Below are 24,915 nucleotides of genomic sequence, written 5' to 3'. Positions count from 1 at the left end.
GAGAAAGACTTAATTTGAGAGAAACAGAGACAGATGCAGAAAAAGTGGAGAGAGAGAGAGAGAGACAGACAGAGGAAGAGAGAGAGATGCAAAAACAGATATCGATTTCTTGGGTCGTGTTAGCAGCTTTTCGATGGCATCAATGTTATGCAACAATTTAAATGTTTAAAGTGGTTTTCAGTCCAGGTCTACAATTTGTCCTGTTGGTTCATGTTAATCACAAGATGACAATTCACATCAACAAAGGATTTTTTCCCTTTCTTCTTGTTGCATTGTTATAAAACATGGCATACATTGTATACCTGTTTTTTCTCTATGTAGATAACCAACAGTGTATACAAGAGAAGAAAAAGAAGCATAGATTACATAATAACATTCAATGTGAAACCAACCTGAATACTAAAAATTTCATAAGAACTGTAAGGAAACATATCACAAAAAAAAAAAATTGAAATATCCAGAACCACATTCACCCAGGAAATCTCTCTCTCTCTCTCTCTCTCTCTCTCTCATATAGAGATTGCTACCATCCCCATTTCTTCTTTTGTGGAGATGGGGTGAGAAGGTCTAGCATGGTCTGTTTCTCCTTTGGGGTCAAGGGCATGCCCCTCACAAGGTTCAGTGCCATTATATGTACATTGGTCTTCTGCCTGTGCCTTTGGTAGGCCCATATCCCACCTGCTACTCCAGCCACTATCAACTGTTTCCATAAAATCAAGAATCATGTCGAGAGCCACTATCAACTGTTTCCATAAAATCAAGAATCATGTCGAGAGAGATCGAGAGAGAGAGAGAGAGAGAGAGAGAGAGAGAGCAACAACTCTTTAGGAGAAGCCTGAAATTGGTTAGACAAACAACTCTTTAGGAGAAGCCTGAAATTGGTTAGACAAAGCTATCTACTGCTGCTTAGTAATTAGTGAACAATGACGAAAGATGAAACTTGAACAAACCGCAGAGAGAGCCTAAAAATTGGACAGGCAAAACTCATATATTGCTCTAAGAGAAAAACCAAAGAAATGAGAGAGAGAGATAGAGAGAGAGGATGCGAGGGGTGCATGTAAGGGAGAGAGAGAGAGCTTGATAAACAAACCGGAGATAGCCATAATGCAGCGGTATGCATATCAAAACGAGGGGCATAAAGAACAGTATCCCCAAAATCCTCCTCAAGCTTCTTGTAGACCTCCTTATCTGACTTCCCAGCTCGAATTTCATCCCTTATTAACTGCAAGAATTTGTGTAAAGCTAACTGCAGCTCATAGAGGTAAATAATCCAGAAAAACAACCAACTACAAAAACAACACAGACTCGACTACAAAGTAAGAGTACTTCATCCAATAATTGTTAGAATCCGAATCTCCTCGAGTCGAGGTTCCAAGTGTGGGTATATTCTCCATAAGGTGAACCTTGGTCATCACCTTGAATAGGACCTCCATGTTAGGCGGAAAAGGAAAATGCTTGATGTCATGATACCTTACTACCTTACAAATCAAGAAAGAATTCTTGCATAAACCTGTGAATCCTAGTTCCTCAAAAAGAAACCATGAGACCAAGCCTACAGACAAGAATACCACCAAGAGATGCAATGGGAAAATCACCAAGGAAGTTTAACAATCAATGTCATCAACTCCTAAAGAAAAGGGTATCAGACCAGCTTACTTTGGTCTAGCAAAATTCGACCTCAAAGCAGCCTCTCCTCTTGTGTAAAGACTAGAGGGAACCCAGTATCACATTGGAGACAGCTCTAAGCAAAGAGAAAAGCACCTCTACTAACCTCTCTAGCTTCTTATGAGCTCTATCAATTTTCTTCATGCCAACATAAGAAAACTGCAAATTTAGAGTTTATCCCACAGCCATAACTCAGCCTAGCCGGAGTCGACTTGGCCTAGTCGGAGTTGACTTGGCCAAGTCATGGAATATTGTTTTGAAACGATAGCAATCATATTTCAGTAATGAAGTTGTTGCAGTACACAAAATCGCATCCCACTATATGGGTGCTCTATACATCTCAAAAAGGGTTTTTAGGATAACTCTATACATCGAAAAAATAGGTGCTTAGGATGGCACTCTATACATCACAAAGGGAGCATAAACCCCTGAAAAGCATGGACAGCTACTCACTCGGCAACCCTGGCCCAGCTGGTTTTGGAGGACTTTTCACAGATCACAACCAAAATAACCTTCTCTCTTTCTAAGGTCTTCTTGAGGGCATCAAAAGATTCAGCCAGAAATTTTTGGTCATTGAGGGCAAACCAAAGAACATCATATCTTGGACATCTGGTGCTTTCCCCTCTCACTGGGGGCTTGAGCACATGTTTGAACATATCTTCAATCTTTGAAAGCATTGTCATACTTACTTTCGACATAGGTGGCAGAAGACAGACTCCGCTGCTGACACTCTCACCAAGAGAAAGAGCTAGATCTAGAAACAACAATGGAAACCTTGTGGCACCCTTCCAAGCTCAGTTCCTTTATCTTTTGATTCTTCTTCTGATCTCATTTTTGTGATACATAAAGTGCCCATATTGCGGGATGCCACTTTGTATACCGTAACTACTTCACTACAAAAACACAAATGTTGCCATTAAAAAAAAGGTAAAACTCGAGGCCTATGGGTTTTCAGGGTCCCAATTGTTTTATGCTTGGAGGTTCCTAATTTTTATTCTTCATATAAATCATGGTCATGTTAAACTGAAGTACCTTCCTCAAGCCACCACGGTGACACCAAAGGAATGCCTTTTGCTTCACCACCCAATCTAATAGTGACCATGAGTCCCTCAAACATTGTCTTTACACACTCAAGTTTGTGAAACAACCAATCACATATATCACACAAGAATCCTCACCGAATCAAGTAAAAGTACAAGTGGCAGAGTCCTTTAGTTAGCTCCAATGAATTACTAGAGTTCAAATAAGATACATAAAATACCAAGAAGGTATGCAAACACAGATTCATGGTCACTAAATGAATTCACGAGCGTAAACAGAGATGAAATAGCACAAAAGCATAAAGAAATGCAATGGAGCTCTCCAAAAAAGAACCAATTGCTTTCAATATACAAAAGGGAAAATCAGTTAAGAGATGTTTTTCAAGGTTAACTTTATCAGAAAAAAAAGGTAAGAGACGTTTTTCACTATATTACCATGGGCTTGTATGGGAAACCTAGCTGTTGTGTTAATTTTCATGAAATGAAGTAACACAGGTTTGCCAGGTATTCGGGCCACCAATATTTCCTAAGCATATATTAAGAGCTTTCAAGGGAAGACTTTAATGCATAAACCAAACACAAAAGAGAAGCTCAATTCAAAAACAACTGTTTCACATGAAAAGATGATAAAACACTTGTTACCATAACCAAGAGAAGCTCAATTCAAACAATGATTGCCATAAAAAGAGAAGCTGGATTCAAACAATGGTTGCCATTAACAAAGATAAGCTGGATTCAAACAGTGATCATCTAAAAAAAAGAGATGCTGGAATAAAAAAATGGTTTGCATCCATGAATAAAGAAAATATCAATTTAAACAATGGCTTCCATTGAAAATGAGAAACTCAATTCAAACAATGGTTTCCATAACGAAGAGAAAAACAGTGGCTTCCACTCAAAAAAGAGAAGCTCAGTTCAAACAATGGTTTCATAAAATGAGATATCGGTTTCCGTCATAAAACAAAAACAATGAGGAGCCAAATTCACACAATTGTTTCCAAAGGAAACTGAGAAATCGAATCCAAAGTGCTCTTTAATTATAGATAACTCTGGTAAAATGTGGAATACAGGTTGCTACCCCCAAATTTTGACTGAGACATGATAGTTACCAAGAAATGAAGAAAAACTAAACAAAAACGAATAAAATGAGACTATATCCTAGAATTAAGTAAAACAAGTATAGCTTTATGAGATCGAACGAATAAGAACCCTAGAATGCAAAGAAATGAAAGTCCCTTTATGATAAGAAAAATAAGGGGAAAAAAAAACCAAAAGAGAGAGAGAGAAACGCCAAAGCCTTCCGAGAAGAAAGAAAATATATGCAATAGAAAGAGAGGAAAAAACACCCCAAATACCAGAAAGATAAAAGCTTAACCTTTCTGAGGAGAACGGCGACATCTGCATTGGAATCCTCAATTGATTGGCTTCCACACTCTGTGCATCGAACGTTGTGGCTTATGTTGCTCGCTCTTGCTTCGATTATTCGCTCCTTCTTAACCTTCTCTTCTTCCTCACCCGCCATTAAAGCTAGAATTCGAGAGTTCAGAGCCCAAGGGTTTATACTGGGTTTTGCGGCCTTTAAATTTTGTTTGGATTCTCAGTTGACAACCCGGTTTCTATGCAACCAAGACCGCATATGTAGAAATACGGACCTCCTCATAAATCTATTTTTGAGATGGATTTTAGGAGAAAGTTTTGGGTGTAGACAATCAAATTAGAACCTACCTTCAAATAGTGCCAAAAAATTACAGGTAATCTTTATGATAGACTTAAAATATATTTTTATCTTTCTTTATAAAGTTTAGAGTTTTAAAAATAGTGTAGATCGACATATCTAAAAAAACTTTAAAATCTTTAAAATTGATGGTTAAAAAATGCGTACAAAATACCCTATTTTCAAAACTTTGAAATCCATTTTTTTTCTCATGTCCATGCATATTGATGTCTAGATGATCAATTTGGGGATATTTGGGCATCAAAACAACTTCTTCTAGTGAAATTTTTGAAGTAGGTTCTAATTTGATTGTTTATAGCCTCGGCTCTAAATAAACTTTTTCCTAATTTCGAATGATATGTAATCTCCAACATTGAGATCATGAATATGAAAAAAATAAATAAATTTTTAAAACTATAAATAATAATTTTAGTAAAAACACATTGAGACGGTTAGTCTCATATTTAAGATGGATGCTTTACAACTTTTGGACCTTATATGTAGAAATGTAGTCCAACCCGCATGAAACAATTTTCCTAGAGAAGAGACTAAAAAAGTGGTTTAGAACTTCAAAGTACCCATATGCCATTTGCATAGCCTGCTTGTTAATATCTGAACAATGACCAACTATTGAGTAATAGGATGGAGTTTTAATAAGGCTTAGGTTTTATGAAAACAAACTAAAGCCTCACTTCATATTCTCGTATGAAAGTACTTAGGGTATAAAATTTTTTCATGATGGCACTAAAATCATTTTTCTAATATGACTATGAAATTTGAAAGTTCTCAGGGCATAAATATTTTTTATAAAGGCACTAAAATCATTTTTCTAATATGATTATGAAATTTGTAAGTAAAAAAAGGGTATAGATCTTGCAGATATGTGAATATTTATTTTTTGAGCAAAATAAATGGTCTAGAAATTTGTTACAATATACATTATTTTTAGAGATTGATATTCTAATTTTTTTCACAATCATAATTATTAAGGTCGAGATGATCATTTTAAAGGTTATGTGATGCAAAATTGCATTTTTCGATGAGTATTGAGTGAGGCTTTATTTATTTTGTTAAGCCTATAAAACCATTTTCCTTTTAGATACATAGTAGTTCGGAATTTTGAAAGTTTGCAAATAAAAGAAAATAAAACATGGGAACATGTGCATAAATTATAACATATGATATGGGTGCAGTTTGTATAGAGCCAAGGCTCTAAATAATCAAATTAGAGCCTACCTTCAAATATTGTCAAAAAATGTGGTTTTGAATTTTTTGTTATATCTTTAAAATATAATTTGATATTTAATTATAAATTTTAAAGCTTAAGAAATAGTGTGGATCGAGTAGATCAATGAAACTTGAAACTTGACAGTCAAAAATTTCGTTTACAAGATGCATTGTTTTCAAAACTTGAAATCTTTTTTTTTTTTTTTCATGTCTATGCATCTTGATGTCGAGATGATCAATTTAAAAATATTTAGGCATCAAAATAACCTCTTCAAGGTGGGCTCTAATTTGAGTGTTTAGAGCCTTGGCTATACATAAACTTTTCCCATAACATGTAAAAAATATTGTATACAATGACTGTTTACCTTTAGTATAAGAAGGTCACAACTATTTATAACCACCCAATGCGTATCTTGAATGTGTCACAAAGTTTGCGAAATTTATTTTTAAACTTTGAACTTGGTCAATGTAATAAATAAAACTACCCAATTTCACATTCAATGATCAAGATTAATTGTGACCACCATGTACTAAAGATAAATGATCTCATTATATACTTTACCATATATAAAGATAAATTGTAAACTTCAAGAAAATGGAGATAATAGCAAAAAAATATAGTCTTAATCGAGATGGAAAAATGCCATAGTCATAAAAGCAAAGGGTATTTTTGACATTAGAAAAGAACGATGTATTTCTGATATTTGCAAAGAAGATTGGGGGCATTATAATCATTTTTCTGATTTCCCGCCTATATATCCACCTCTCTTCGCTCTTAACTTTTCTCAATTTTTTCAATTTCTTCAGTTCTCTGCTCAATCGTTACAGTTTTCCTGGTAACTCTCTCTCTCTCTCTCTCTCGTTTGATGCAATCTGTTAAAATCTTTCAATTTTTGCTGCAAATATTTGTTTATCTTTCCTGTTCTTCCTGCTAAGTTCAATTTTTCTCCATTGTTGTTGCTGTTATGAAATAATTCTCTGATCCTTATTGTTTCCTCATTTTGTTAATTTTTTTAATAAATCAGTTTAGTGATGTGCATCACTTTCAGAAATAATTCCAGGTAATTTCTTCTATTTTTTATCAGTGTTACATGAATTAATTTCAAGATTTTCTGTAATTTCATTTGAGGTTTTTAATCTAGTATTCTTTATTTTTCCTTGATTCTTCAATTTGTACTTTGATCTAGAAATATCTTGTAAATTCTATTTTATGTTGAAGAAGTTTATCTTCCATAAGTAATTTCAGATAGTTGAGAATTTTTAATATGAAACAGCATCCGTTAATGAGAAAATTGCTCGTTAGATGGGATCAGTATGAATTCTGAAATAGTATGTCATTATGAGGGATTAGAGCATTTGCAATGATCTTTTAAGAATCAGGCAGGCTTTGTGTTTTCGTATGTAGTGTTTCTCATAAATCAGGCAGGATTTGTGCTTTCTATGTAGTGTTTTGGAGAGAGAGGCAGGATTTGTGTTTTCTATGTAGTGTTAGAGAGAGAGAGAGAGAGAGAGAGAGAGAGAGAGTGTGTTAATTCATAAATTTCGTCTCAATGTTTCCCTATTTTGTTTCAATTTTCTGTACTCTGAAATTTGTTTTTAACGGTCCTCTGTTTCTGATTATGCCCTCACTTTTTCATTTTCTGACATTTGAGCCCTTTAATTTTGTAAATTTCGGTATCTGAATGCCAAAAATAACCCCTAACACTCTATAGTGAAAAACGCGTTTGTCGTGAAATCAGGGGCATTTAGTCATCGTCACATTTGCCTTTAGCGTTATAATCGTCATTTTCGTAAAGCGGTTATAAAAGGTTGGGCTCAGTTTTATGGCGGGATCTCATCCTAGTTTGCCGCCTCTTATTTCCTCAAATTTAAGTTGCGGAATAATTGAATTTTGATGTCTATAGTGGTTTATTTTTGCAGAGTAATTTGAATTTCAAAGGGAAAATGAAGGCGGTAGACTTGAATGTTCATCCTTTAAAACCAGAAATCAAGTATGTCCTCTTGTGTTGAATTTTCATATATGAGGGAGAGAGAGAGAGATCTTTTCCTGGTTTTGATTTCCGATTCAGGCTTATTATGGACTTTAACTAATTTTTGTCGTAGCTATAAAGTATGAAGTGTGGTTTTTACGTTGTATGAAATTTCAGGAAGAGGGCGGGTTCTATGAAGGACCCAAACCATGCTAAGAAAAGCAAGAGAGAGAAGGACCCAAACCAGCCAAAGAGGCCTCCTTCTGCTTTCTTGCTCTTTATGTAATCTCTCTCTCTCTCTTTCTTTAATTGCTTTCATCTTCTTAATGCAACATTACTCTGTCTCTCTGTTTCTTTGAGTGCTCTTTGTTTCTGCAATTGCTTTCATCTTCTTAATGCAACCTCCCTCTTTCTCTCTCTGTTTCTTTAATTGCTTTCATCTTCTTAATGCAACTTCCCTCTCTCTCTCTCTCTCTCTCTCTCTCTCTCTCTCTCTTCCGTATGCTTTCTTCTTCTTTATGTAACCTCGCGTCTCCTTCTCGGTTTCCTTTTAGGTGAAAGTTTATTCTTCTCCTTTTGTGAGAGAGAGAGAGAGACATTTCCTCAACTGTCTAGATGGACAGTGTTTTGGTCAACTGCCTGGAGAGGGGGAGAGAGAGAGCTCTGCTCAACTGGTTCATGTAGAGTTTTGACTGTTTTGCTTCCCCTTTTTCATTGTTTATGCAAGTTTATGTGAGAGAGAGAGAGAGAGAGAGTGTTAATTCTCTGAATCGTTTTTGCTGTGCTTTCAGGGACGCATTTCGGGTGACCTTCAAGAAGGAGAATCCCGACACAAAGGGCATTGCCGTTGTAATGATTTCTCTCTCTCTAAGTCTCTATTATTTCACATTTTGTCATTTTTTATATAAGTTCTGTAAATTCAGGTTGGGAAAGCTGGAGGAGAAAAATGGAAGTCCATGACTGATCAGGTTTTGTCATTTTTCATTCTACCCCTTCTCTGTCACCAACTTGCTTATCTTCAGGGACTAGGATAATGAAATTGTAGAGAGAGAAATGTACCCCTTCTCTGTCACCAACTTACTTATCTTTAGGGACTAGGATAATGAAATTGTAGAGAGAGAAATGTAAATTTACTCGACTTTTTGAGAGAGACAATTGTGTATTTACCTTGAGTTTTTCTTTGTTCAGGAAAAGGCTTCGTATATTGCCCACGCTACTCAAAAGAAAGCTGAATACGACCTTGCAATGGCTGCATATAAAGGCAAAGAGGTAAATTCCTGCCGGAGGATGACCCATGTCTTAAGCATTTGGAGAGAGAGAAAGAGAGAGAGAGAGAGAGCGGGATTCAAGGGACTGAATGAAAGTTTGTTCCTCTTTTACTGCAGAACGTCCCCCAGTGAGTAAAGATTAGGCAGGGTCGGTCTTCAAGAGTAGGAGGTAGGTTTGGACATTCTCTCTCTACGAACTCATATCTGAACAGTGAAAATGGTGGTGTTCTAAATAACAGATGGACATGCCGTTGTTGCCTTCCCCTTTTTTCCTTCATCAATTTCTTTCATAGCATTTGTCATTTTCTTTGCATTATGTGGTTTCTGATTGACGATGAAGAAGAGAGATTCAATATTCTGTTCCACGCTATCTATATATATATATATATATATATATATATATATATATATATATATATATATATAGAGAGAGAGAGAGAGAGAGAGAGAGAGAGAATTTGCACTTTCACCCAACTGAGTAAGAGATTCAGTTTTTGATTTCACCTTGAAGTGAGATGGGAATAAGATTCAATTTTCGGTTCGTGGATGGATCAGGTGCATGTTTGTATTCATGGGAGCATATGAGCTTGTTCCACAATACAAAATTACATAATAAAGATCATTTAGATATGGTACAATTAGGCTACAATTAATTTTAGTCATTAGATGTAAAGTTACGTTATTGTGTGCCTCTAATTTTGCTCAAAATCCCTACAAGTTTTAAGCTCTTAGATTCACATCTTATGAGTAGGGTTGATTATCACCTTCTAGTATTTCAAAACTCTAATAAGTAGAATGGATCTTTCACCTATAGATATGTATTAGATCGGTGGATTGGTGATTGGGATTGGGATTGGGTTTAAATCAATTTGGATCGATGATCTAAAAAATATTAAAGAAAACATAAGAAATGAAATATAAAGTGAAATAGGGATCTATAAGATGGAGAACTGGGGATTTAAGAGGATCTAAAAAGTATTAGAAATGATTAAAAAAAAGAAAAGAAATATAAAAAAGGGTTTTAGGAAGGAACTAAGCTAAGACCTATACTATCTCAAAACCAGTTTAGTCCCAAATGTTTCCCATCCGGATTGGCAATCTATATAAAAAATTGTTTGGTTTTAAACCACCGCCTCATGCCAAATATAGATAGTATAGCAATTTTCGTTCTAAAAAGGAATATAAAAGTGAAACTGGGAAGAGCATAAATAATAGGGATTGTGTTTTGTAAGATTGTTTATCTTTATACCTAGGCCTTAGATGTGAAATATGACAGCTTGGATTGTATCACAAACTTTTGAGTTTTTTTTCTCAACTGAGTCTAGTTAATGACAACATCAAATACTCAAAAATATATTTAAGAGAAAAATCTACCATGTGTCCCCATACTCACAAGTCTACCTAGGGTTTCCTTGGATTTGGGAAGTAAAACTCCTTACATATCGGGTGATTTCTAAAGAAGCAGAATGAACATTACCATTAAAAAAAAAGAGTCAAGCTACCCCTTCCATCTACCATGGAGCCGAAATCTTTTAGAGGTCGAACAGGCCCTTGTTTATCGAACTCCATGACTTTCATGGTCTTGATTATTACATAGATTCAAAAATATATATGTAAGAGCAATTTTGGGAGGGGCCGCATATGAACATGCATGTTGCTCACTAAAAATTTAATCCATATTAAAGAGCTTCCACAATAAACATTGGTACGAGATCGAATTATCTCTAATCCATTAGCGTCATGCTAGCGTTGTAGAGAAAATGGCTTCACAATCTAGAATTTGGTTGGTTGCAAGTTGCACATCGATGTTAAGTTTGATCCTTCAGCAAGGGTTGAGAGTTTTGTAGACTTTAGAATTAGAGAAATTGAAGCAACCATTTGAATTTGAATTGACAACTGAAAGATGAAAAGAAAAAAAAATACACAAGGAAATAAAACTCAACTTATCTCTTGAGACTTGAGACTCTCTCTCTTGGGGTAAATAGTAAGGAATACAGGCCCTACCTGTTTTTAGAAATAATTAATGGCTTTTGAATGTGTTAGTGGGAATGAAAACCTAGACCGATAACTGAGGCTTGAGTAGTGCTACCACGATGACCTCAACCCCAATCCCACGATAACTGAAGCTTGAGTAGTGCTACCACGATGACCTCAACCCCAATCCCACTTGAGACTCTCTCTCTCTCTCTGAAGTCAGAGCTCTCCTTTCTCTCTGTCTACAAAATCCAGGACAACTCTCAATTTCAGTAGAATGGCAGTGTATCTCTCCCTAGAGTGATCCCCTCTTTACAAAATCTCAGAAAACCTATCATCAGCATCACCCTAACTTCGTGGCCACCTGCTTAACCTCCTCCCAATCTTCATTAGAAAACAAATCTCTCTCAAATAAAACAAACAGAAAGTAACCCAAAAATTTCAACCATGCTTCAATCAACTCAAGGGTGACGACCTCTTAGACCCCATGCTCTCCCTTGCCTAAAGCTTTAGCCCCACCAAAACCAGTCTAGAGCTACTTTCATTGTGCAGGATAGAATAGTTTTGCCAATATATTATAACTCCATGATTTGGTGCGTTGCCTGAAACTCATGAATGTGTGAATAAGCTCCAATCAACATAATGGTTTGGTTCCCTTGATCATGCCCTATAACTGCTCCATCCCCTGATTGTTCACTGGTCATGACTCGATGTTTCCGTTGCCTGAGCCCAGTTCACAAAGCCCCCAAATTTCACTAACCTATTTTGGGGGGACCAGCACTTCAGTTGTACATCTGAATCAGTCAAGTGTGGATGAGTGATGGCAATCTCCAAGTTCCAAACCGACGACATCGATTGCTTTAAAAAAGGCATCTTTTGTAACTTAGGGGGACCAGCACTTCAGTTGCGCATCTCAAACAGTCAAGTGTGGACGAGTGATGTCAATCTCCAAGTTCTAAACCGACGACATTGATCGTCTTAAAAAAGATATCTTTTGTAATTTTCCTCTTAAAAGAACCATAGAATGGAGAATTAGTAGGGATGAATGAATAACAAATAGGCAGTGGAAAAACTCAAAAACTCCTCATTCATTGGTTCATCACTGTCCAATGAAATAAAGGATAGTGATGAAGGGTCACCAACAATCGGGATAGTGATCATGTCATGTTTTCGTGTGTTCCACATATTCTTCCTTCACCATCCATCACTTCTTTGGATGATGGTGACCGAATCAAACCATGATTTCTCCATAGCCCATTGGATTATAGTATACTTTCCCTAATCACCAATCACCTCACCAATAGTCACCACAGGAGCATGAACCATCTCTAAAATGGTGAAACCTGCTCGTATCTCTCAACACGATCACTCGTGGCTCAATCTTTGATGCGAATTTCATCATCGAATGACAATCTCCACAAATCCTCAAGTTCTTCATGATCCTTAGAGGTGCAGCCTTTGACAAACTCATTAGCCCGAAAGCCAGCGCTAACTTCTCGCTATGATGCACCAACAGCTTCTTCTTCCTTTCTCTCCCTACATCGTGCAAATCGAACTGCAACTCTCTCTCATACCCTGCTCTCTCTATCTCTCCAATAAGCCTCTCAAGCCTCTCACAGACCTCCACTATTCTTGGGTGGCTCCTATCTCCCACCACAAAAACATGGACATGGCCCATAACCTCAATCCAACTCTGCCCTTTCTCTTTCTTTGTTCCACTGTCTTTCAAAGCCTTTCGAACCCTCGCCACCTCCTCCCATCTCTCGTCCGATGCATATATATTTGATAACAAAACATGATTGCCTGCATTGTTGGGCTCAATCATAAAGAGATTTTTAGCTGCAATTTCAGCAAGACTAAGGTTTTTGTAAAACCGACTCGCTCCAAGAAGTGAGCCCCAAATAGAAGGGGTGGGCTCGAAAGGCATCAAATCAATGAGCCTTTTGGCCTCATCAATGAACCCAGCTCGCCCCAAAAGGTCCACTATGCACGCATAGTGGTGCACATCTGGTTCAAAGTCACGGGCCATTAGTGCAAAATGCCTTTGGCCTTCTTCTACTAGACCTGAGTGTGCACAAGCTGACAAGAGAGATGTATATGTTGTCCTATTTGGCTCCAATCCGATCTGCTTCATCTTTTCAAACATCATAAGGGCCTGAATTCCACACGCATGCTTCGAGAAGCCTGAAATCATCGCGTTCCATATAACTACATTCCTATCAATCAAGCTCGAAAACACCTTGTAAGACTCTTCTATGCTTCCTGATTTTGCATACATATCTATTAGAGAGGCATCCACGAAGAGATTCAAGAGAAAACCTGATCGAATTGCCAATGCATGCAATTGGTTCCCTTCTATAAGAGCTGCTAGGCTCGCACAAGCACTGAGAGACGAAGAGAGAGAAAATTCAGTAACTGCAAAACCTCTACTCAAACTTATACCAAAGAGTTTCAGGGCTTCTTCACATTCATCGTTATTTACATAACCAGATATCATCAAACTCCAAGAGACTTCACTCCTTTCGGGCATCTCATCAAAAACTAGGCTGGAATCATCGATTAAATTGCACTTCGCATATATATCAAGGAGAGAGGTACCCACATAGGTGTTGGTATAGAATGATGTTTTGATGGCAAAAGCATGGAGTTGCTTGCTTTCTTCCAATGCTAATTTTGCTGAGCAAGCACAGAGTATGCTAGAGAGAGAGAACTCACTTGGGGTCACTTTCTCTCTCATCATTTTAAGAAAGAGTTTCATGGCCTGGTCTTCCTCTCCATTCTGAGTATAGCCTCCAATGATCATATTCCATGAAACCAAGCTTTTTTGGGGCATCGAATCAAAGACAAAACGAGCATAATCAAGAGACCCACATTTCCAATACATGTTGATAAGAATATTTGAGAGCTTAGTGTCGGTCTGTAACCTATTTTGGATGATATGAGCATGATAGCTCTTTCCTTTACTAAGAGACTTCTCCAATACACATCTCTGCAATAAATTTTGCAGAAGATGCAAACCGGGTTCCCTCTCTTCTGTCAATGAAATGCTTCTTGGGATTGTTATCTCTGGTTGGGCGCTTAATTTGAATGATAAGCACCTGTGATGGGTGTGGATGCCATTGTAAAGCCTCCTGTTTATAGGGACTCTCATGCCTTAAGCAGTTAGAGATGCTACCCATTAAAACAAATGAAGGGTGCCATCTCTCTCTCTCTCTCCCCTTTATTCATGTAATATCAGACAATTAACCTTCTACTCTCTCATGTTACATTTATCTTAATCAACAAAAATCAAACCAATAGCTCAGTCTATCTCTCATATAATATAGATGCCCACCTCAATTATATTGATTTTTTCGGATGGTCTTTCGGATGGTCTTTCTCGCCTTGAGGTTGAGATGATTTAGGGTTTTCCTTGTCGGCCAGGACTTCTTGGAGACCTTCTTGGTACCCTTGAATAAAGCTTTTAAGAGCATCCCTATAAGCCGATGCCCTTGTCATGTAAACTCTTTGAAGTGCCGGCCTTAGAGTCTCCATTCCCCCTCTGGCAGCCACCGCTGTTTGTTCAGCCGCGACGAGGAAAGAAAAACCATATAAGAATATCTCATGTTATAAAAATCAATTCTTTCTTAATAACAACTGATAGAAGCAAATTATGTTTCTCAAAAAACTGACAGAAGCAAATTATCTAGAGAGAATCTCTGTCTCTCTCTCCCACCCCTGTCGGATTTATGTAGTGAGAACCAACTCTTCTTATAACAACCGATAGAAGTTAATTATAAATTGGAAATAGAAGATACAAATAATTAACTTTCTCTATCTCTCTCTTTCTGATTCACATGGTGACAATGAATTCTTTCTTTCAACTGATACAAGTCAATTATATGTCAAAACAAAAGATATAAGAACTCTGTGTGTGTGTGAGATTCACATAGTAACTAATTAAACATTTGATAGAACTCAGTTATCTGCAAAAAAGAAAACACGAAAGAACACAATCTCTTTCTCTCTTATAAGAATTAACTCTCTCTCTCTCTCTCTCCATAAGATTCATGTAGTCACAACCAATTCATTCTTGTAATGACAGATGGGAGACAATTATATACCAATAAGAGGAAAAACAAGAATTAACTCTCAATCTTACTCCCTTAAATCCATTTAGTGCAATCGGTTCTTTCTTTTAACAACTGATAGAAGTCAGTTATCTACAGTATGTGGGCATTGAAAAGGTTACACTCATGAATTTGCAAGTAAGTTTCTTGTTTGGAGTTGCTTTTGTTGTCTGTATTCTATATTGTAGACAAAATTGAAATCCTCCCCTCTTTTATTGGTTCTTATCGCAGTTGGCCTCATAATCGTTCATTAAATAGTAGTTACAAGCAATGGGGAGTTTAATATAATGTTTAAGGACTAAATGTTAAGATATGATTCCATTATCTTTGCTTCTATGACAAAGCATTAAACCTTCCGAAAGTCTGAATTCTGCCAACTAACAAAGCTAAAACCCGTGTTTCAAAAATCGCAATCGGTCCCCTGAAACACCATGGGTATAATTTCTGGTCTGACTCTGGCGATTCCCGAGTCGAATTCATGCTTAACACAATTTCTTTTTTGAAAAAAAAAAAAAGCTGGAAAAAACCTGGAGAATCTGGCGGTGTATTTTGGGACCAGAATCTCCTGGCTCCTAATTGAGAGTCGATTTGGGTGATTCAAAATCAGCTAGGTGATTTTTAAATAACTGGCTAAAACTAAAACAACAGCTGAAAGAGAGTTTTGCACATGAATTTAACATCAAGCAAAGAGCCAAACACCAGTTGAAAAGAGAAGGACAAAAAAAAAAAAGGACCTACCAAGATCCTCCAACATTGCAGGTTCCTTCTCAGCACTTGTTGATGCCTTGGCATGTTGAGAGCTCTGTTCATTATTTATGCCTTCATCGCTCCTTTTCTTTGATTTTGGTCGAAGATCTTCCCCGATGTCCCGCACCCAACTGGCTGCATAAAGCCTCGTAGCTTCTTTCAAAATCTGGCCACAGATCAGTTAGGCCATGCTTGCTTTCAAACCAATTCACGACCACAAATTTTACAATCTCTCTCTCTCAAAAATCAACAATTCTTTCTTATAATCCAATTGCCTCCCCAATTTAAGACTCTCCCTCTCTAACCTAGATAACCTGATCACGCTTTCTCTCAAACCAATCGGCCGCCTTTCTAACCAGCGTAAATCAATTCACTAGCCCAACTTCTAGGTCCTGTTTGGTAACTGAGAAAATAGGAGAAAACGACTTGTTTTCTCAGTTACCAAGTTTTCCCCTTTTTTGAGAAGGGGAGCAAACGTGAAAACTCAGAGCTCAGCATTTCTCCCCGATGCCATGCTGATTTCTCAGGAAAGGGGAGAAACACAAGAATCCCACGTCCCCCTTTTATTTCTCTAACCTCACGATCTCTCTCCCCTCTCACTTTGTAGTCCCACGTCCCCCCCCCCCCAAGGTTTCTCAGCTTCCGGCCACCAGTAGAGATTCTCCATGAAAACAGCTCTCTCTCTAACTAGATAAGTCAATCATGCTTTCTTTCAAGTCAATTTACTAACCCCAAATGTTACTCTCTCTCACACACACATAACATAACCAGGATAAATCAATTGTGATTTCTTCAATCAATTCACTATCCCCAAATTTTATACTCTCTCTAAAGAATAAAAGAAAGGATAAAATTTGCGATTTCTTCAATCAATTCATCACCCCCAAATTTTATACTCTTTCTAAAGAATAAACGAAAGGATAAAATATCTCAGCAAGAAATGGTCTTGGGGCCTTAAGAGAGCTTACAAGGAAGTGGTCATAACATGTCAATTTCCTTCTCTTTTTGATATGAGGAGGATCAGGCAAAGAAGAAGGGAAGGCAATCTCCTTCAAATCATATCTCACATAATCTCTAATCTTCCTCCAAGCCACCCTTAGCTTCATTCTTCCTCACAAAGCCTACCAACAAAAACACAAAGCCCTCAAAATTTCTAATCTAGAAAGAAAAAAAGGTTTCAAAAACACTTAGCTAACTATAGAGAAGCCAAGGTTCCAAAAACTGAAAAACCCAAATAAAAAAAGCTCTCAAAACCCCTGAGCTAGAGAGATAAACCAATTTTCAAAAACCATGAACTAATTACACAGAGATATTAAGCATTTAAAAATCCTAAACTAACAAAGCCCTAAAAATCCCTGAGCTAGAAAGGGAAACTAAGGTTACAAAAATCCCAAACTAAGAAGAGATAGAAATTAAGCTTTCAAAACCCTAAACCAACAAAGAAAGAAACTAGGGTTTCGAAAACCCTGAATTAACTAGACAGCAAACTAGGCTGGCAAAACCCATAAACCAGAGAGAGAGAGAGAGAGAGAGAGAGAGAGAGAGAGAGAGAGAGAGAGAGAGAGAGAGAGAGAGAGAGAGAGAGAGAGAGAGAAAAACTAGGTGTTGTTTTGATTGGGTTCAAGCTGCCATAAGAACGGTCTGAAAGAAAAGAAATCAACTTAATGGGAAAACATTTCTATAGACAGAAACCGAGGTGTTGTTTTGATTAGGTTCAAGCTGCCATAAGAAGGGTATGAAAACAAAGATTTCAACTTTATGGAAAAGCATTTGTAGAGAGAGAAACTGGGTTAGCAGCATGTGTGATTAAGGAGGATAACTGGGGGTTTTACGTCTCTAAACGTAGAGTGAAAGCAATGGTGAGAAAATATTAGAGAGAGAAACTGGCCTGCTTACCTGAGTGGAGATGGGTTCCTAGTCTCTCTCATGACTCTGAGAGAGAGAAAGATGGGCTTTCAGGGGGAAGAAAAATACTTAGGGTTAGGAAGAGAGATTTTTGGGTGAGAAAAAAAAAGGTTTGGAATGGGATATGACGAACATGGCTTTAGGGTCATTTTAGTCATTCTCCTCCGTTCCCTCAATTTTATCGCCTCTCTCTCTCTGTACCTAAACTCTCTCAATTTTATTACCTCTCTCTCTACAAAAACCTCTTTCAGGAGGCATTACTCCTCTCTCTCTCTTCTCTTCTCTTCTCTTCTCTTCTCATTCAAGAGGAATCTCTCTCTTCTCTTTCAGGCGGAGGAATCTCTCTCTCTCTAAAAACCTTTTTTTCAGAAGGGAGCACCCCTCTCTCTCTCTCTCTCTCTCTCTCTTTCTCCCTCCACATAAAAACCTTCTCTTTCAGGAGGAATCTCTCGACCTTCTCTTGCAGGAGGAATCTCTTTCTCTCTCTCTACAAAAAAAAAACTTTTTCCAGTAGGAAGGAAGCACCTCTCTCTCTCTCTCTCTCGTTTTGTGTGCGTGCGCGCGCCAAACATACTCATTTATTGGGGACACTCCCGATATTTCACCACTTTCACCTCGATGGAAGCTTGCTCCCGAAGCTGGAGCATTCACACGAACCCAGCTATCACCCAGCGCTACCAAATCCTCCATGGCATAGGCTCAGGCGCCTATTCGGATGTTTACAAAGCAAAACGCCTCTTTGATGGCTTAATCGTTGCCCTCAAAGAGATACATGACCAGCAATCTGCCATTAGAGAGCTTCAAGCTCTGCAAACCCTAAATGGGGCACCCAACATTGTTCAACTTATTGAGTATTTCTGGTCAGATCATGATGACCCAGTTCTTGTTCTCGAGTTTCTACCCATGGATTTAAATGGGTTGATCGCAGAGGCCAAGAAGGAATGGAATGGAGGAATTAGGGTTTCAGAGATGAAGAGATGGATGATTCAGGTCTTGAAGGGGGTTGAAGCATGCCATGGTTGCTCTATTATGCACAGAGATTTAAAGCCTTCGAATTTGTTGGTTTCGGCTGATGGGGAGGTCAAATTAGCGGATTTTGGGCAGGTAAGGTTTTGATTGACTTGTTTTTAATAGATTAGCATTTTGTGCATTGAATTTGGTCGTGTAGGAGCTGTAAATTCAGCTGAAATTGGGGGAAAGGGGTCACTTTAAGCTAAATTTAGCGAAAATTATTACTGATTTTTGGGAAAGGACCCAATTTTGGTGCAAATTAGATAGGATATTGGGTGGCCTTAAGTAGTGATTCAGTACTCATCCACCGTTATGGTTACCACGAAAGTTGGCTGATTTTTTAAGCTTGAGAGAAATGGATAGGTGTTAGTTTTCTTTTTGGTCCATTTTTCTTCAGAGAAACCCCAGAGATTGCTGAGGCCCGAATTTTCGAAGGATTTGAGCTTTCCTTTTCCTCTGTTTTGAATTTGATCCATTTGTTCACGTGTGTTTGCAAACCCATGGGCCATGGTTGAAATTTATTGTAGGATATTTGTTTTTGGCATAACCTCACAAACAAGGTTGAGATTTCACCATTTCTCCATGTCTATTTTTTTTATTGGGTCAAACTTTTTTCAGTAAGTTTCTTTGTCAAATTTGAGAACCAGGATTTAATCTTGCTTATATTGCTTCTACTCTCTTCTTTGAAAATGTGAATGCAATTCATCATCATCATCATCCGAGCCTTATTCCAACTGAAAATGTGAAAGCAATCGAAAATCTTTATTTCCTTGTTCTTTATTTGCCCATCAATCTAACTTTTTTTTTTTTTTTAATAAAGTTCATTTTGTATTAATATAGTACAAGGATTTACATGGTGCATCTCATGTGCTTTATTGGGTACTTTGTACATTTGGATATTTTGTTTATATGTCAAGTGCTAATAGTTGAAACTGATAGAAACTTGCAAATTGCACAATTTCCTTCTGTGAAAAGATTGATGTAGCCTTTTTACTTTCTCTAACTAATTACCTGTAGAACAGCTGAGCAAAAGAGATACATTCCCTTTTCCTGAAAGCAGAAGGAAAGAGTTTTGGTTTGTTTTGTAAATATTGTTTTGATTATTCTAAATATGAGTTGAATATATATTGTTCTGTTTACTCTATATATTAGTTGATTTTTTACTTTACCTTTTTTTTTATTTCCCCTTATCTTTTTTTATCTTTAGTTTTTCTTTTCTCATATTATCAATGCATCTCTTTGGCATACAAACAAAACAAACTTCTCGATCATTTAAATAAGAGAAATCAGTTTTTTGAGTCCATATGATATACTTATTTTGAGGAATGATCAGGTAGATCCTGGTTCTACCTGAGCTGTTGTATTTCCCGGCCTAACATGGTTTGATTGACTGATCGATTGTGTTGGAGAGAGAGGGTAACCTGCTAGAACATGATTATAAGTTTACGCCTCAAACTTGTGGATCCTGCCTACCTTTCAAAATGGTGCATCCATCAATCAGATATTCAGATGGTGTTAGACTTGGAAATATCCAAGTTTAGGTGGGCCCTGATCAGTCCTCATTTATTTTTCCCTGAATCGCATAGAACACCTATATTTTTTATCCATACCTTACTTTTCTATCAGTTGGTTGTATTTTAAGCAATAATGCAGAGAGTCACTGATCCTGTGCAAACTTCAGTAGAAGGATTGCTGTAAGACAGTCTTTTGCATATAAGATAAAGGGAGAGACCATTTATAAAGACTCTTTTACAAAACATAGTCATTATATATATATATATATATATATATATATATATATATATATAGGAAAAAGCTGGGATTAGCCCACTAGCTCATATGAACATATGAGCCCAATGGCCCAGATTGAATCTGGACCGATCTGATGGTCACTACCTCATTTCGTGTTTGAATTTTAATTTTTTTTCTACAAATCCAAATCACTTGAAATTGAATCTGGACCGATCTGATGGTCACTACCTCATTTCGTGTTTGAATTTTAATTTTTTTTCTACAAATCCAAATCACTTGAAATTTTAGGCGTGCGTTCTTCTCATCAAGACTCACCTAATAAAAATATAAAAAAATCATTCGTAAAAAATAAAATGACCAAAATACCCCCAAAACTTTTCGGAGGTATTTTGGTCAATTTATTTCATGCAAAATATTTTTTTGACATTTTTCGACGATTCAACTATTTTTTATGAACACACTCCTAAAATTTCAAGTGATTTGGATTTGTAGAAAAAAAAATTAAAATTCAAACACTACCGGACATCCGTGATCGTCATATCAGTCCAGATTCAATCTAAGCCGTTGGGCTCATATGTTCATATGAGCTAGTGGGCTAATCCCAGCTTTTTCCATATATATATATATGTGTGTGTGTGTGTCTTCTTCTGCTTTTGGTCGATTGGACAAAAATCAAACCAACAAATGGGGTATAAGGTTCTTACATAAGGCTCATGGGATGTGACTATTATAGATGCTTGTCATACAAACAACTGAAATTTAGCATTGTTGGGTTCACAAATATTGGGTTCTTTGGTATCCAACAACCAAACAGCATATTGCTTGTCAAATTCTTTGTTTTTCATATTTGAGGGATCACATCAAGATTTTTAGCAGATCTTAATCTTATCTTATGGGGTTTCTCATATTTTTGATTATCCTTATGGGGCTGACAATGAAAATATAGTGCACCAAAGCACCACCCAACACTTCTTATGCACACATTACACATTAGGATGTCCAGCTCTTGTGTAATGCATATGAGCTTGTCTTTCTGGTTTTTGACTCACTACGTTTCTTCCTTTCATCTCGTTTGTATGGCTGTCACAAGTATCCTTCTGTTAAAACTGCAAATTCTCGTACCTCTCCTGTAATGTCTGCATCAACTTTCACCATGGGTTTTGCATCCTTTAGTTTTGTACTTTTGTTTGGCATGGCCTCTCTCATTGGTTTTCTCTGAAGTATTTGGCTGAGATGTTTAATTTTGAAAAAGTGCAATATTTCAAGAAGGAAATTGTATTTTTCGACTCAATTTCCAGAGCCGTAATATCCCGAAGGACCCCAAAAAACTGGAAGCTTTTTTTTGAGAGTACTCTGTACATCAACTATATTTCTGTGATCGTCATTCTTTGCTCTTGACATGTAATTGAAACATTCTTGCTCTTAATTTGCCAGGCAATTATACTCCAAGAGCCTCCATATGCGTCAGAGGAAGTCAATGTCCCTGACCAAGACCAGCCATGGATACCCAAAGATCCTGACCCCAATCCTGAAGACGCCAATTTGAGTCTAAACCAGTCAAATTTACAACAAGAGCCCATGACTGCCCGTGAAGAAGATATTCCAACAAACCAAGATCACCTTAAAAAGGATATGAATGGAAATGACAAATGTCCCAAAATGCTTAACGGAAGCACAGATTCACCCACTTCCTGCAATTTGAGCTACCCTGCTGATGATTTCTCATGGAACCCCTATTCCGAAGATGATGAAGAAAGGGAAGATGATGAGTCTGGCCTCACTTCTTGTGTTGGAACCCGCTGGTATAGGGCACCCGAGCTTCTGTATGGTTCAAGGTCTTATAGTCAGGAAATTGATTTGTGGTCTTTGGGTTGTATATTTGCTGAGTTATTCTCTCTAGAACCTCTATTTGCAGGCAATTCAGACATCGACCAACTTAATAGAATCTCTAGAGTTCTTGGAAATCTCAACCAAGAAGCTTGGCCTGGTTGTTTGAGCCTCCCAGATTATGGGAAGATCTTCTTTTCTGAAAACCCAAATCCATTAGGCCTAAAATCTTGCCTTCCGAACTGTTCAAGCAGTGAGATTCAACTTCTTGAGAGGCTCATATGTTACGACCCAAGTAAGAGAGCTCCTACCATGGAATTGCTCAAGGATAAGTACTTTGCAGAGGAGCCTCTGCCTGTTCCTGTGAATGAGTTGAGGCTTCCATCTACTGTAAATGGCCAAGAGAACTCATCCATGTACAATTATGATTGGAAGGATTACGATTCCGATTTTGAGGGGTTTGGCGGAGCTGAGGTGTCGACTTCTGATTCTGGTTTTTGCATTCGGTTCTCTTGAGGTTGGCCTTGGCATCTGTAATTTAATATGCATATTTGGTACTTGCAATTATTTGGTTCTTGTAATCTTGGATGAATTGATGCAATGAAGAGTAAAGACTTGAACAGGCTGGATGAATTGATGCATTAAACACTTGCCAAAATTCAAGCTTCCTGCCAAAAAAGGAAAACTCTCTCTCTCCGCGTTTTGAGAGACCGACACAAACAGAGAGCCCCCCTCTATGTAGATGTGCAAGTATGTGTTTTTGGTGAGGGTTGGTTCTTGACTTCTTTAGGGGTGTCAACGGGTTGGGTTCAGCTAGATCCGAAAAAGTATTATGGGATCAAGACCTACACCCAAAAATATAATATGGGACCCAGATCCGGACCCGAACCCGGACCCAATTGGACCTGACCCAAAAATTAAAATATCTATATATTTAAGTATGGATGTGGTTTCTATAAGGATGCAACCTTAAACAATCCAATTAAGGCGCACCTTAAAAATTTATCATAACATGTAATTTTGCTATAAAAAATTATTAGTATTATCTTAAAATCTATTTTTATACTTAATTAGAAAATTTTAAATTGTAAGATAATGTGCTGCAAGATCCATTATTTTTTTTTTCATATTCATACATCTTAATGTTGAGATGATCGATTAAAGGGTTTTTTCAACATTAAAACAATATTTTCGATAGATTTTTGAGGTGCATCTGTGATTCTACATTTTAAGGTTACAACCTAATATAAACTTTTCCCTTTATGTATATTCTAATATATTTTCATAAATTAAAAAATGTGCGACCCGGACCTAGATCCGAATGGTATTTAGGTCCAAGATTTGGGGCTTAGACCTGACCCATCAGGTCCAAATTTTAGACCTATTCGGACCCAAGTTGGGTCTAGCCATTGGGTCCAGGGTCGGGTCTGGGTCCATTGCCACCCCTAGACTTCTTGTAACTGAGTATACAGATTATAAAGAAGTCAAAATAATTTCCCCAACAAGGTAAAGCTATGATATTTTCATATATTTAGTTTCTCTCTTAGCAATTCCTGAAGGAAATGTAATTAAAAAAGAAGAGGAAAACTTACAAATTTATCTTTAAAACATCACCTGGCTGAATTGAAAATGCTAGGCAGCTCAGGGCCGGCGAGGGACTGAACCGTAATCACTTGATTTCTTTAAAGAAAAAGAAAAAAAAAGGCCTTGTAGTTCATGAGAACTCTAACCCATCATTTTCAAATCTTTATCCCTCAAAATTTCAGTTTTTGAACCCTCTTTTATGTACAACCATTTTTCTGATCAAAACCCGAAATAGAAAAACTCGAGTCTAAATTTGCGAGTTTTTTGAATCTGAAATAAAAAATCTTTGATTTTTCTCTCATTGTTTCACTAAATTATGTTGAATTTGTTCCATTTTTACCATAGATCTGCAATAGTCTTAACGCAAATTTTTTAATGTGCAATAGCCTTAACACAATTTTTCAAATCAAAATAAAAAAATCTTTAAGATCAATTCTGTTCTTTTTCACTACTACTTTTCCGCCATTTTCTTATCTATTTTCTCTTGATGAATCAAGAGATGAAAATTTATTTATCTGCTTATTTTACATGTTGAGAGTATTTTCTAATTCAATTTGAGAGTCTATATTTGTTTGAATTAAAAGTACATTTTGAAAATTCTTTTCTCATTTTGATGTTGACTTTTCATTCTTTTATTCTTTTGCTTTTGCCATTTTTTCATCCCTTGTTTATATATATATATATATATATATGTATTATTTTCTTTAATATTGTGACTGAGCTGACCCTCCAAGTCAACTTGAAAAACCAGTTCGACTCATCATTCTTATCTTTCAAAGATTGTGTCTCATATTTTAGAAGAAGATGCAATTTATATTAGGTATCAACCTTAGATAATCAAATTATGACGCACCAAAACCCTTACCGGGAAGATACATTTTTAGTGATGAAAACCCATATGGCGGTTTGAAGATCCATTTCCAACCTTAACTGCGAAATTTAAAGTTCCATAAATAATGCGATTGAATAGATCTATAAACAATAAAAAAAACTTAAAAATGGATAATTATAATGTGTCATAAGTTGTACTATTTTCGGTACTGGAAATCATTTTCTTTTTTTATCCATATATCTTGCAATACTATTTTTTTAGCAGTAAATCTATCTTTTCTAATGGGGTTT

At 36.9% G+C, this 24,915-nt stretch overlaps 5 protein-coding genes across 10 annotated transcripts; 2 read left to right on the top strand and 3 right to left on the bottom strand.

Annotated features, from left to right (window-relative positions):
- Positions 1–237: 237 nt before the first annotated feature.
- Positions 238–4,233, bottom strand: CCMH (cytochrome c biogenesis protein family). Of its 2 annotated transcripts, none has more exons than XM_088866692.1 (3): positions 4,081–4,233; positions 1,091–1,222; positions 238–743 (listed from the first exon to the last, which is right to left on the bottom strand). In XM_088866692.1, exons 1-3 carry the CDS (start codon positions 4,225–4,227, stop codon positions 510–512), a joined length of 513 nt encoding a protein of 170 aa, XP_088722818.1. In that variant the 5' UTR covers positions 4,228–4,233; the 3' UTR covers positions 238–509. The 2 variants fall into 2 exon arrangements, with proteins under 2 accessions (XP_088722818.1, XP_006833355.1); XM_006833292.4 differs by having other exon boundaries at positions 238–700.
- A 2,161-nt stretch (positions 4,234–6,394) lies between these two features.
- Positions 6,395–9,186, top strand: LOC18426649 (HMG1/2-like protein). 4 transcript variants are annotated; one of them, XM_088866686.1, is made up of 8 exons: positions 6,434–6,482; positions 6,672–6,707; positions 7,567–7,637; positions 7,794–7,898; positions 8,408–8,465; positions 8,540–8,584; positions 8,805–8,885; positions 9,002–9,186. In XM_088866686.1, exons 3-8 carry the CDS (start codon positions 7,591–7,593, stop codon positions 9,014–9,016), a joined length of 351 nt encoding a protein of 116 aa, XP_088722812.1. In that variant the 5' UTR covers positions 6,434–6,482; positions 6,672–6,707; positions 7,567–7,590; the 3' UTR covers positions 9,017–9,186. The 4 variants fall into 4 exon arrangements, with proteins under 4 accessions (XP_006833354.1, XP_088722813.1, XP_088722812.1 ...); XM_006833291.3 differs by lacking the exon at positions 6,672–6,707 and having other exon boundaries at positions 6,395–6,482; XM_088866685.1 differs by lacking the exons at positions 6,434–6,482; positions 6,672–6,707 and adding an exon at positions 7,386–7,454.
- Positions 9,187–10,740: 1,554 nt separating this feature from the next.
- Positions 10,741–14,009, bottom strand: LOC18426648 (Pentatricopeptide repeat (PPR) superfamily protein). Its single transcript, XM_006833290.4, has one exon. It carries the CDS (start codon positions 14,007–14,009, stop codon positions 12,153–12,155), a length of 1,857 nt encoding a protein of 618 aa, XP_006833353.3. The 3' UTR covers positions 10,741–12,152.
- On the bottom strand, positions 10,741–18,170 carry EMB2735 (embryo defective 2735). Of its 2 annotated transcripts, none has more exons than XM_088866684.1 (4): positions 17,844–18,170; positions 16,683–16,835; positions 15,706–15,880; positions 10,741–14,412 (listed from the first exon to the last, which is right to left on the bottom strand). In XM_088866684.1, exons 2-4 carry the CDS (start codon positions 16,818–16,820, stop codon positions 14,198–14,200), a joined length of 528 nt encoding a protein of 175 aa, XP_088722810.1. In that variant the 5' UTR covers positions 16,821–16,835; positions 17,844–18,170; the 3' UTR covers positions 10,741–14,197. The 2 variants fall into 2 exon arrangements, with proteins under 2 accessions (XP_088722810.1, XP_006833352.1); XM_006833289.4 differs by lacking the exon at positions 17,844–18,170 and adding an exon at positions 17,611–17,811.
- A 55-nt stretch (positions 18,171–18,225) lies between these two features.
- CAK1AT (CDK-activating kinase 1AT) lies at positions 18,226–22,842 on the top strand. The gene is made up of 2 exons (XM_006833288.4): positions 18,226–18,723; positions 21,817–22,842. The coding sequence occupies exons 1-2, from the start codon at positions 18,238–18,240 to the stop codon at positions 22,723–22,725; spliced, it is 1,395 nt and encodes a 464-aa protein (XP_006833351.1). The 5' UTR covers positions 18,226–18,237; the 3' UTR covers positions 22,726–22,842.
- Positions 22,843–24,915: the final 2,073 nt, after the last annotated feature.

This window comes from Amborella trichopoda, chromosome 5 (genome assembly GCF_054954075.1).
Source record: "Amborella trichopoda isolate Santa Cruz 75 chromosome 5, AtrichopodaSantaCruz75HAP2 v2.0, whole genome shotgun sequence".
Lineage (NCBI taxonomy): Eukaryota > Viridiplantae > Streptophyta > Magnoliopsida > Amborellales > Amborellaceae > Amborella > Amborella trichopoda.
The sequence above is the reverse complement of the archived record's forward strand: the minus strand, read 5'-3'. Positions and strand labels throughout refer to the sequence as shown.